The following is a 12,733-nucleotide window of genomic DNA, read 5'->3' as shown; positions in this document are numbered from 1 at the left end:
TTACTTTTAAAAGGAAAAGCTTGCATTAATGTAAGCTATGTCGTGGCAAATTATATTTACAAGGTGGTTAATTCGTATTAATTCATACAACCACCTTCATACATTTTTGTACAATTTGCCCCTGTCATGGGGTTTCATTATAATTATTTTTTTTATAATCATATGTTTTTGTACAATTCACTTTAAAGGAGTAGTCCACTTTAAAGTTGGGGCCCATTGACTTACCATAGTATTTTTTTCCTACTATGAAAAGTCAATGGACCCCATCTTTAAGGTGGACTACTTCTTTAACACATACTGTATTATTAACTCTATGTATGTGACCCTGTCTGTGACGTCCAGGATAAAATCTGATAATCTGAGATTGGGATAATCAAAGTTTGATTAAAATCACTAATTTTAATTTTTGTCATGGCATTATTCAGTCAATATTAAAAATGAATGATGCATTTTCACAAAATGTTACTTAATGTAGGATGATTTTATGTAGAAAACAGCAAATCACAAAAAATGGGTTTTCACAGACAGGGTCACATATTGGGTGTGTAATGGTAGCGCACACGCATGCACAAAGTCACCATCCACAGTTCAAAGACTAAAACTATGACCTTGATTTCCAGGAAGACAGCATGTACACAGACCCCTGCTGACCCGTACGCACAAGATAACGGCCGGGTGTTTATTACACATAAGAAATGCTTTGGGTATTCCTGGCTTTTTTCTCTGCATTGCAAGGCCTATTGTAAATCCCTGGAAATATTCACACTAGAAAACATGCAGTGAACGTTTTCATTTAATCGCGTTTCAATTTCAAACAAAGAATCTGCATGTTAAAGAGCAAACACATGAACACATTAGCACAATTGATGCATCCCTGTTTCCAACATGCATATTAAGAAGTCTAAATACTGTAAACAATCATCTTGCAATCTTACAGATTCTACAGATCTGGTAAACTTTAAAACTGTAGTAAACAAATAAACGAAAGCAATTTTCCATCAGTGGCAAACAGCCAATATTTTGTCTATCATGTAAACCAGAGGTCTTCAACCTTTTTCATGCCAAGGACCCCTTCATGTAGAGAGGAGAAGCGAGGACCCCCAAGTACATGCATCAAAGGCTGAATTTACATACTTTAAGATGGTTATGTTACAAATATATTAAACATTTTTGTATACACAGATACATACACATAGCATTTTAAATTTACTGTTTGAAAATGAAACCATTTTTTTCAATAAATTCTTACATCATTTCTATTATAAACCTATTAATGCATTTAAGTTTGATGCCCGATTAAATTTTTCGAAAAAATATTTTGAATTCAAACTACATTTGCACGATAAACAAAGATTTGTTGTTTTAACTTAAAGTTACGTGGTTGCCTTTAAATATTTTTTAATAACTTATTTTTTATTTATTCACATTTTTTTTGTTAAAAATATTAGTTGGCAAACATTTAGTTAAGTTGAATTCATAATTTTAAGGCAACCGGGTAACTTACTTTTAAAATGTAAACCAGCTTTTTTTACCATGTCGACGACCCCCAGTTATACCAACGTGGACCCCATATTGAAGACCCATAATGTAAACCATTGTGATTTAGTTCTTGGTTAAAACTCCTGCATTCCTTTCTGCATTTCATCAAATAACTTGTATGATGGTGTCTTTAAAAATGCAGTTTCTTGATCAGATTACAAACACTGTACATGCAAAGCCTTACTGCACCAAAATCTATTAGATGCAGAATAAAACAATATATGCTAGTGGATTTGTAGCTCAAAATACCAATTTTGGGTGAAATGCATTATGCAATTATCTAGGAGTTTAATTCAGTTTCAACACCTTTTTGTTTTCAGTGTGAATCACATGGGTTTTTACAAATTTTTGGATGTGCAGCATGTATTTAACTTCTACAGGTTTAAATGTGTCCTTTTATGTAAACATGTATACAATACCAATACAGTCTCACATTTTTCTTCAAAAAGATTCAGTTTGCTTCAGAGTTTAATATTTAAACACCGCAGATATTTCTTTCCAACAAAGCAGCAGCTGGACACAAGTTCAAGCAAAAATGACACAATGGCATGTTGGTAACTTAAGAAGTTACAGTTCATAAATGCATTTTATTTTGTCACCTGATGCTTGGTACTCCATCTGTAAGGACTCATTGCTTTCTTTAAAGTAAATCTACTGTTCACGGAGTGGGCTGGAAAACTGAATCACAGCATATTTCCCATTAGTCATCCAGTCTGGATCCTCAGAGCTGAGCTGCTCTGCCTGGCCCGGCTGTAAGCCTACCTGAACATTAGCCTTTAGTGTTCTGATACTACAGAGTGGGGCAGGCTGGAAACCTCTCAATGCTCGATCAAACCGAACCGTGTGCTCCCATATCCTATCGCCAGTCAGCTTACGGTAGTTTAAATCTCCTTTAAACAGAATCAAGTCTGAACCCTGTAGCATGGTATAAAGATCAGCTGCATCGGTTGCCATATCACAAAACTCATGGGGCAAGGTCCAAAACGGATGGTCGTGGTAGGACCAGGTGCCGTCTTTCATGAAATGCTTCCATTGGACGGCGCTGGCTGACATCCACTTATGATTGGATGCCAGGACCTGCATGATGGTCCACTCAAAATCTTGTTTCGTGACATCCGAGACAAACCACGGGAAGGACTTGCCGTAAAATCTGATTTGCTTGGCGAGTCCGGCAGAAACGAGGAAGTCAGCGAGGACGAGATCGGTGACGAGCTCAAAACCGGCGTTGTCTAAAATGATGTCAACTCTTGCACGCTTTGTTCCTGAGGATCTACATCCTTGAGCAGCAACCAATGTTGACCAAACCTTGTTGGAGTCATCCACTAGGATAAAGCGCTGCAGATCAGGTAGTGCATCAATGGGATTAGACTTTTGAGAGTTGTCCAGACCAGCAGAGATGGACAGATCGCACTTGTTTCCCCACAGTGAGACCTACAAAAACAACAACTATATTAAGTAAATTACCAAGCACTTTGTAGTATCACCAGTTTGATGCATAAAATACACACATACAAGTAAACAGACTCCTTCTTTCCATGCTGTCATGATTCAGAGCCATGCAGAAAACAAAAGTCAGCCCTAGGCAATTTGGCACCGTAAACTGAATTTAAATTTGGTAAACAAGATTATCTGTTCTACATTAAAGATGTGACTCATTGAGTTTATGGTTAACTCTTTCCCCGCCATTGACGAGATATCTCGTCAATTAAGAGAAAACGCTTCCCCGCCAATGACGAGATATTCCGTCTTTCCGCAATACCGCTATTATCCACCAGGTGGCGCCCTTCCGCAACTTTTTAAAACCGGAAGTATTGCTCTATGGCAAGCGGCTGCATGTCCGTGTCTGTTTTAAAGATCGCTCTGAATGGGATCTCTATGAAAAGTCCGTCATAAAAATGGAATTATATCTGCTTTTTGCTCAAAATATGGTGTTTTTGCAAAAACCTACCCATATTCAAAAGCTGATTGCAAAAGAACCACTAAAGGTAGGATGAAACGGTTTTTTTTGTTTGAAAGCAGAGGGTCTGTTCTTTCATTTGGTGTATTGTATGTTTATATATTAAAAGAAGAACATTTTCTGGAAGGCATTAAACTTTGGTGAAAATCATGAAAAACGCTGGCGCTGGCTGGCAACTTTTTTTAAAAACGCTGGCGGTGAAAGAGTTAACAACTTTTCAGTCTGCTTAAGTGTTCCTCCAGGGTAGTCGAATCGGTTAAAATCATCAAACTCAATTACAATTACAAACATAGAGTCACACAAACATACAGAGTGTTGCTGCGGTCTTGTTTTGATGTCATTTAAGGCAACTACTGGGCTATTACACTGCAGAACCAGTGATTTATATTTTACAAATCACATGTTAAAGGAGCAGTGAATCAAATACTCAATTTTAACTTGATAATTTGTTATATAAGAGGTCATCATAGTTAAATGAACATCCTGCAAGTTTCAGAACTGAAAACGTCCGTGCTACTGAAATATAACTGTTTTTGGCACCAAGCCAGTAAAACAAGCCAGTGTGGAATTCGGATATCTATGACGTCAAAGTAGAATTGAAGCACCGCCCCATAGCCAAATACAAGGATCACTTTTGTAGCCCCGCCCACAGCTTCGCGTGACACGTGTGTCTCAACAAGTAAATATGTCTTTAAAGATTGACAAATGTAACCAAAATGACTTTTAAATACATTTTTTCTGAGAGACTTTTATTTTGACGCGGTGATCTGTTATGATAGACTTGAAACGCATTTTCGGTTGTGGAAGAACCGCGTGGGAACAACACAGAAGCTAAATACTTTAATTCGGAGGCTTGGAACATAACATTAAATGCGTGGAAAAAGTTTGCTTTTGAAGAAGTTCCAGCTCGTGTTGGGAGTGTTTGTTAACTTTGTGTACACGGATTCATTTGTAAAGAAGTCGATGCTGGATTTGCAGAGAGACTGTGATTAAAAGCACCACTTATATAGGATCTGACAACAATGACACAGCATTATACACAGTAAGACATTTTACTTTATTTAAGTTACTGCGTTTCACTATTGCTTTGTTAGAAGAGATTGCTTGATATGTCCTGTTGTAACATCCGTGTCTAAACACGTTTGTATGACTGTTTTAATTTACTAAAAACATTAAACGATTAATAAAGGTACAACACTTAACAATACAACTGTAATTTAAAGGTAGAAATATACAAAGTTAGTTATAAGGAAGGATTTATCAGCCGCAGTTTAGATTCTGATGCCCGTTTACTGTGTTGTATACGGTAATTTAGGAGAGTTACGTTTGAAGGGTCAAACACTCAACAAAGCTTATTTTTTATCATATAACTGTGGTATTTAACATTACGTAAATGTAAAAGCAACCTCACAAGCACAATCGAAATATACAAAGTTATTGATAAGGATTTATTAGCCGCAGTTTAGATTCTGATGCGCGCTTACTATGTTGTATACGGTAATTTAGTCACGTCGAGTTTTGTTTCTACTTTAATATACGTATTGTCATTTATGTGTATCATATTTAGCACCCAGAGTCTTTTGTGGCTCAAACATATTTGTGTTCGGCTGCTATTTTTATCACATTAATGTTTTTAAAACATTTGGCCGCATGTAATGACGGGGAATGAAGCTGTCCAATCATAGCAGTGGGTGTTTACGTCCAGGTCTTCAATGCGGCCCGCCCCTTCAAACGAACCATTTCTCCAGAGAGCCACTAATCCATGTTACAAAATAGCCTATTACTTATTGCTTTTGATGTTTTTGAATGTAAAAACCACGCGGACATCATAAGTAGACATCAGGCAACAGTATAAAACAATAAAATCGACAAATTCACCGCCCCTTTAATATTTGGCAGACAATTTAACCCACAACAACATATAGGAGATTCAAGCTATATATTTTACCAGAATGTGTCTACCCAGGGATCAGCCCTAATGCAAGAATGTATGGGGGGGTTTATGCCTCCTGCAGGGGGGCATACAGCATTGTTGCCACTGGGCGTTTATCAATCACATTCGTATCTTAAAATTGTAATGAGTCCTGCACTTTATTTTCCCTTGCACGTTGCGTCAGAAAAAAAACCGTCAGAAACGCTTACGATGCACAACATTAATATTAATATGTAATGGATTGTGGAAAATCTATTTTAGGCGGGCTGGGCAGAAATTTCAGGGCGCTAAAGCCCACCAAGAAAGGGCCTAGTGACACCAGTACTTGGCTGGATGGGATGGGAGGCTGGGACCATTGCAGGGCGGGGAAAGCTTTGCCAAGTAAGCTACAGGAAGTGGTGATCTTGTGACTACATCTTATATGAGATCAATGAACAAAAGAAAGTTTGCAAACAAGTACAGAAAAACTAAGAGTGTCCTATATTGTGTGGAAAAATGGATCCAAACATCTTGACTGGTATACAAACCTGGAGTAGCTTCAGAAAGTGTTCCTTCAGCTGCAGCTCAGACATGTTCTCCATGTTGGTAATAAGCTCTTGGAGGTACGTACAGAGGGATATAATTGCTTGTTGAGATTCAAAGAAGCTTTGTGTCTTTCCTTCCTTAAACACGTCAAAAGTATCCATCGGTGGACTGTTGGGTAACAAAATGAAATATAAAAACCATCAAACCTTTGAAAATGCACTAACAAAGACAGATCAATTAATGTTTGCTTGGTTTAACAACATATTATAGCTCAGTGGGTTCCTGTATAGCTCAGTGGTATGGCATTGAGTTAGCAGCGCAAAAGGTAATATGTTTGACCCCAGGGTACACACAGATATGAATAAAAATGTATACGTAACAATGCACTGCAAGACGCTTTGGAACAAAATGCATAAATCTTCCAAATGCATAAATGTACAAAATATTGCATTTGCAACTTCAAACACATTCAACTTTATAAAATACTCAGTTTGCGCTCTAAAATGTCAATTAAGATTTCTGATTGTCCATACTGTACATTACAGCCTTACTTTAGGTACAAAGCCTCTTGGAACCTCCGGTACATATAGCACTCCACATACAGCCATGGTGCCTTAAACCAGCTGACAGGTTCCCCATCTGGCATCCGTTCCTGTTGTCTTTGCAAGTACTGGTTCCAGGTCTCTGTGTCTTCGGCATTATCAGCCAAAGCCAGCACAGGTTTATCTGTCTGCACTTCATTCCTCAGCTTGGACAGGAAGGAAATGGCCCTCTTCTCTGCCTCGATTCCTTCCTAATAAAACAGGTTATCTACGAGTTAAATCTGGTCAGCTATCAGTAATGAGTCCCTAGATAAGTAAGATAGGGTTTTCAGAAGAAGAGTAATAATTTATGACCCCCATTATATAAAATTTATTAGGTTTGACAATTATTGAAGCTGGAAGGTCATTGATTTAAAATATTAATAATTTACACTTAAGGATTCAGATGTCACTTAAAAAAAGTGACATTAAAGATTACACCATTTGTCAGACATTAAAGGTGAAATATCCCTTATACCTCTCCATACTCTTTGAAGAAATATTCCTTATTTCGGTGTATTGTGTCTATCACTTTTGTGAGTATGGCTGGTAGCCTGTCTCTGACAGTCAGATAGGCAAATGACCTAGAAAATAGAGAAATAAACCTGTTATGTGTACTTGAATATTAAAGTCTTACATTACAGGTGTTAACTAAGCATTTGTTATAACCAAAGTCAGATTCACAGAAGCAGCAAGGACTAAAAGATCTTTGAGATCAAGCTGCCTGAAAACCTTAAGCATTTTTTAACATTATTATAGGACCTTGATATGACTCAGCAGTATGCATGGCTTACTTAGGAAGCGCCTAATATGCCTAAAAAAAAAAACGGATAGGAAGATCACTATTTTGAAACACTGTAACAGACAGCTTATTGACTAAGCATTCACTGGTTTGGATGACACGCACAAAGAGGATACATTCTTCACTGGAATTGTGCACACAACAACATAAAAACAATAAACACGAAAGTACAAAAAATGCGAAGACATACCCCTCAAACTTAGCAGAGAGTGACAGCGGGGGCAACATTCCCTCCTCCATTTTTGCAAGCAGGAAGGACCGGTGAAGATTTTCAATAAAAACTTTATTTAAAGACCGATTGGTAATCAATTCACAATGTAATGTGATTTATTTTAAACATATTAATGCAGACATACTCTCTCACTCTCTCTCTCTCTCCCTTCATCACTCGCTTACCGTGGATACACAAAATCATACACAAAAGCGTGCTGTTTATTATTGTAATGCCAATAGTGTGTTCGACTTCAGGCAGCGCTGCGCAGATCGTTCGATATGACATCAAAGTACCGCGAGAACAATTGCTCTCGCGGTACTTTATGTCACAGTCCGATGGTTATGCGCAACGCTGCATAACCTGAACACATCTAAATATTCAGACAACTTTAAACCCCCAGTATTTCTTGATCCACTACTGTCCTCTTGTGGCAGTAATAAACCATGTTGTGCACACATGACATGTTTAAAATATTTTGGTTTAAATAATAGTACTTACAAATTTTTTCAAAATAAATGTAAATTCATTATGAATCTGCTGGGTAAGCATTGGCTCTTGCAGGACAGATTAAATAAAGGGGTTGTTACCATAGATTGTTACTGATTTACTGTTATTGATTTAAAACAGATAAACTAGTTTGTTTAATATATCTAATCTAGACTTAATCAGTAACAAAATGTGTAAACAATTAAAGAATAACTGTGACTTATTGACTTTTTTATTTTATACTTATTTATTTTAGCTGAAACATGTTTAGAGAAGCTAATGTGATTTTACAAACTAGCAACCATGGTCCCAGATGCATTATCACCAAACCACATGGCCCTAACAGGCAGCTTGCTTTCTCTGTATGTAGTCCCCCCCAACTTCCCCTTCCTTATTCTTTCTTGCAAAACCCACAGTTTATCTGAGATTGCCAATTTAATTTTGCACTTTTACACTTCCAAGCAGACTGACATTTTCCCATAGTTCTTTCATGTATTCGTGCGTGCTATTCCCCCACACTTCCTGATATCTCTGGCAGGCCTGGTCAAGCCAGCTCACATCCTGTTCCCCATAAGTATACCGAAAGTTCTGTACCTCTGGGCACAAACAACAAAAATGTGAATGTTCAGTTCCCTTGCACTGCAGCATTAAACAAATTTTGTACAGTTAAAGTTAATCATTTATTACAATGATTTCTAGGAAAGTAAAATAATGTAGCTTACAACTAAATGCAGCTATTTTAAGACTAAGGCATGATTAAAAAATAAACCTATAGAAACAATGTTTCAACTCAAGGTCAGGGTAGTTTTTCCCAATATGTTCTCACTGATATCAGATTGTTCGATTAGTGAAAACACATTATGATAGACTATCTGATGCCATAAACTGGATATACAGAATACGTTTGATTATTTACAGCTCATTTGTGTCAATGCTATCTATTTTATTTTTTATGGTACATTTACAGCACTAATCATTTCTTTTGATATTGGAAAAATAGGCTACAATTTTCTGAAATCATTTCCGATGAAAATAAATTATATATTATTAATCGTCAATGCATTAGCAACCCCATCATAATATTGCAATAGTAATTGTTACCACATGAAGAAAAAATTATACTTTTAGCATTTACTGTAGTAAAAATAGGCATATCTATTCTAACTATATATTAACTATAGTGATAAACTTTATAGTAAACACCACAATAACGTGGGTTGTTGTAGTAACTTCAACATCAAGTGTTTGTTCGATTACATATTTAAATATTATTTATTTTTTAAACATGTGCTCACATATTTAAAACAATTGAAATAAGCTGCTTCATAATCCTAAAAATTACGCATAATTAAGTTTATTGTCACTTCAAATTAGTTTTCTCATGTGCCCATTTCATTTCGCTGAAAAAGTGCCGCGTATGTCAACCGAAATGCAAATGTACATCTCGTGTGTATCTGTCTCGATACGTTATCTTCACGTGGGGGTGGGTCGGGTGACCTACGGCTATATGCAACGCCACCAAATTCCGTTTTTGCGTTCACCAGCGAAACATTTCATCGTTCTTGAACGACCGGTCGACATTCATCGCCGCCTCACCGTAAACACACAGACAAACTCGTCGTAACGTTCAGCAGTTCACTACCGCCAACAGACCGTTTGTTTAGGCATCCCAGGGAAGTGGGTTTTACAACCGCTGTTTTTAAGCCCTTTTAGACAGTCATGTGATTGTAACGTAACCCGACCGGAAAACACCGACGACCATCGCCGCCAATGCTGCGTCTGAGAGGAACAGAGCAGCTGCGTGCCCAACGGACAAATCCCCCGGTAGCAGACAACTCGCCAAACTCCACGCGATCGAACGGAGAAAAGGTACGTTGTGTGCCAACACCCATCAATCTTTATCGTTTCCTTTTTGATTTCTGGGTTAGTTTTAAAAGTACATTTATTCTGTGACCACCCCTTCCCCCCGCGTGCGGGTGTGCGTGTCCGTTTCGAGAGCTCCGTTTATTTTTGCCTTTCGCGGAGCGGATAACCTCCATTCTGGGTTTGTATGGCTGTTATTATGCTAGTTTTCGGATTGTATTTACGATAATATTGTTGGATCGTGTACTGGTTAGGCACGACGTTTACGGGTTGATCGTATCAGTCGTTCTCGTTTCAGTTTTGACGGTTTATTTTCTATTTGCGAAGAAAACAGATTGCGGAAGTGGTCGGTCTCTGCGGGAGAGCTGTCCGTTCCACGTGTCTCCGTATTGGGCGGAGCCACCACAGCGAGAGCAAAACTGTTGGTGTAGAGTTGGATTATTGAGAACTGTAAAATCAAAAAGGTGAATGTTTTATCTATGAAAAGGGAAGTGCAATGGTTGTTTTGTATATTTTGACTTCAGTTTAATAAACTGTTTGGAGAAATGTGCCTTGTTTATATTCTCTGAACATTTTAGTTTAAATGCTAAAACCATTGGGGTTGCTTGAATTGCATTATTTATTGCAGTCACATAAACAGTAAGCAAGACAATAATCATGCTCATATAAAAAAAATATAACAATTGCTGAATAAATAAATAACAAATTAGGAAATGATGAATGGTCCTCATGCACAGTTATGTGACATTGCAGCCTATGCTGTCAAAGCTGCTGGCATAATGTCGGAAACTTTGGGTGTGTTTGACTTCATGCCGGCTGTGCAGTCTGACCAGTGTGTGACATCAAAGTACTGTGAGAGGGACTTGAAACATCCGTTCTCCACTCATTAGGGCTTGAGTGCACGTAGCCTCAGGAATGCTGTCTGAAGGGCCAGTCATGCGACACACAAAGCCTGTGATTGACCTTTAGGGTAATGGACATAAGAAAGTGGACGTCCCAGGCACATATGTTGTAGAGCTGGTCATGGTAGATGCGGGTTAATGACCTCACAAGTCAAGCTTTGAGAACAAGGTTCAATGTTCAGAGGTTTCCCCTGCTTTGTTCAAGCTGTGTTGTCAGGTTTATGTCTCTGAACATCTGTGGCCAACTGGCTACTAGTGCCTTGGAAGCACTGCAATTAGTGTCCTCTTAATAGTTTTACACAAATTGTACTTATAGATTGAGTGGAATAGTTCGAGACATTATAATGCATACCTTAGGTTAAATAGACATTTTACTTAATTTTACAATGTTGGGTTTTTATGTAGGACTGCGGTTTAAGACCAATGTGAAAAGACAGCATACAGGCTTTCATTCAGCGAGTCTGTTTAATCTTGTGGTGCATTGTGGTCTTCAGTATACAGGAAGTTGACTCTCATCATTGACCTCACAACTTTTTTCTGTAGGTGGAAGTATGGAGCTGGCCAATCATGGTCTTATCCTTCTTCAGCAGCTCAACGCACAGAGGGAGTTTGGCTTCCTGTGTGACTGCACAGTCGCCATCGGTGACGTCTTCTTCAAAGCACACAAGGCCGTACTGGCCGCATTCTCGAATTACTTCAGAATGCTATTTATACACCAGGATAGGTAAGAAACACACTTTTAATCAACTAAAAGATCATACTTTTGCCCTTTTGAAAGTCAGTTTTGACACAGACTAAATAATTTTTGTGTAAGTGGTTTAAAAATATATGTGACCCTGTCAGAAAAAAACAGGTAAAGTCATTTTTTTTGTGATATACTGTTTTGTATGTAAAATCCTCCCAAATAATGTAAAGAACATTCTGTGTTTCATTGATATCTTTAATATTGATTGACTGAGTAAGGCCATGTCAAAGATTAAAATCAATGAATGAAATCAAACTTTGATGCTCCTAATAGCGTGGATTTCACCTACGGCTGTGCAAAGAAAAAAAATCGTCTGCGATTCTCATGCGCATATATCAGTAAAGCCGGTTCCTTGATTAGTATATTAAATTGCCATAAGCTGCTTTCAGATGGAGCGGCATTTACTACACAGAGCTGTAGTTCACAGAGAAGCTAGACAAAATCGTATAGATTATCAGAGTCGATTTTCCTAGATTATGAACGTGATTTTGCTTAGCTTCTCTGTGAACTACAGCTCTGTGTAGTAAATGCCGCTCCATCTGAAAGCAGCTAATGGCGATTTAATAATATAATCTAATTTCACCTACAGTGGACCACAAAACCAGTCATAAGTAGCACAGGTATATTTGTGGCAATAACCAAAAGTAAATTGTATGGGTCAAAATTACAGATTTGTTTTAATGGCAAAAATCATTAGGATATTAAGTAAAGATCATGTTCCATGGGATATGTAGTAAATGTCCTACCATAAATATATCAAATATGAATTTATCATTAGTAATATGTGTTGCTAAGGACTTCATTTAAAGTCGCCATGAAACGCAAGTAGTGATTGCCTGATTTTCCCTGTGGTGACGTATATCCGAGTGAAACCGGCTTCTGAAATGAAATAAGGCAGGGCTGGATTTGAGTTTGTCCATGGAGATCTGATTGGATAGTTTGAAGTTGGGTTGTGTTGCTAATTGCTAATTGCAGTGATCGTCTACTGGACCCCGCCCATCTGCTATACGGTTGCATTCAGCCCCGACAAAACGTTGCACAATGTTTTTTAAACAGAAATGGTGATGCATTGAACACACGGTTCTAATGACGCAAGAGTTGCAACTACGATAGCTGAGAAGGCCATTCTTTGTGTTCTTTCTTAAATGTTTCCGGACCCCGAAGAAATAGTTATAAATGCATATTT

General features: G+C 37.8%; 2 protein-coding genes across 4 annotated transcripts in view; one reads left to right on the top strand and one right to left on the bottom strand.

The window, feature by feature from the left end:
• The window catches only part of zbtb2b (zinc finger and BTB domain containing 2b), a 32,357-nt gene that overhangs the window by 15,029 nt on the left and 4,595 nt on the right, over positions 1-12,733 (top strand). The window contains exons 1-2 of one of the 3 annotated variants that reach the window (XM_065257018.2): positions 9,345-9,906; positions 11,346-11,526. In XM_065257018.2, the coding sequence (XP_065113090.1) occupies positions 11,354-11,526 (173 nt within the window). In that variant the 5' untranslated portion in view covers positions 9,345-9,906; positions 11,346-11,353. Of the gene's footprint in view, positions 1-9,344; positions 9,907-9,936; positions 10,365-11,345; positions 11,527-12,733 lie in introns of those variants that run through there. The other 2 variants (XM_065257019.2, XM_073811424.1) reach the window with 2 other exon arrangements.
• armt1 (acidic residue methyltransferase 1) lies at positions 778-7,898 on the bottom strand. Its single transcript, XM_065257021.2, has 5 exons — positions 7,528-7,898; positions 7,014-7,119; positions 6,506-6,747; positions 5,957-6,122; positions 778-2,970 (listed from the first exon to the last, which is right to left on the bottom strand). Exons 1-5 carry the CDS (start codon positions 7,575-7,577, stop codon positions 2,191-2,193), a joined length of 1,344 nt encoding a protein of 447 aa, XP_065113093.1. The 5' UTR covers positions 7,578-7,898; the 3' UTR covers positions 778-2,190.

Source organism: Paramisgurnus dabryanus, chromosome 12 (assembly GCF_030506205.2).
Source record: "Paramisgurnus dabryanus chromosome 12, PD_genome_1.1, whole genome shotgun sequence".
Taxonomy (NCBI): Eukaryota; Metazoa; Chordata; class Actinopteri; order Cypriniformes; family Cobitidae; genus Paramisgurnus; species Paramisgurnus dabryanus.
This window is presented reverse-complemented; position numbering and strand designations above follow the sequence as displayed.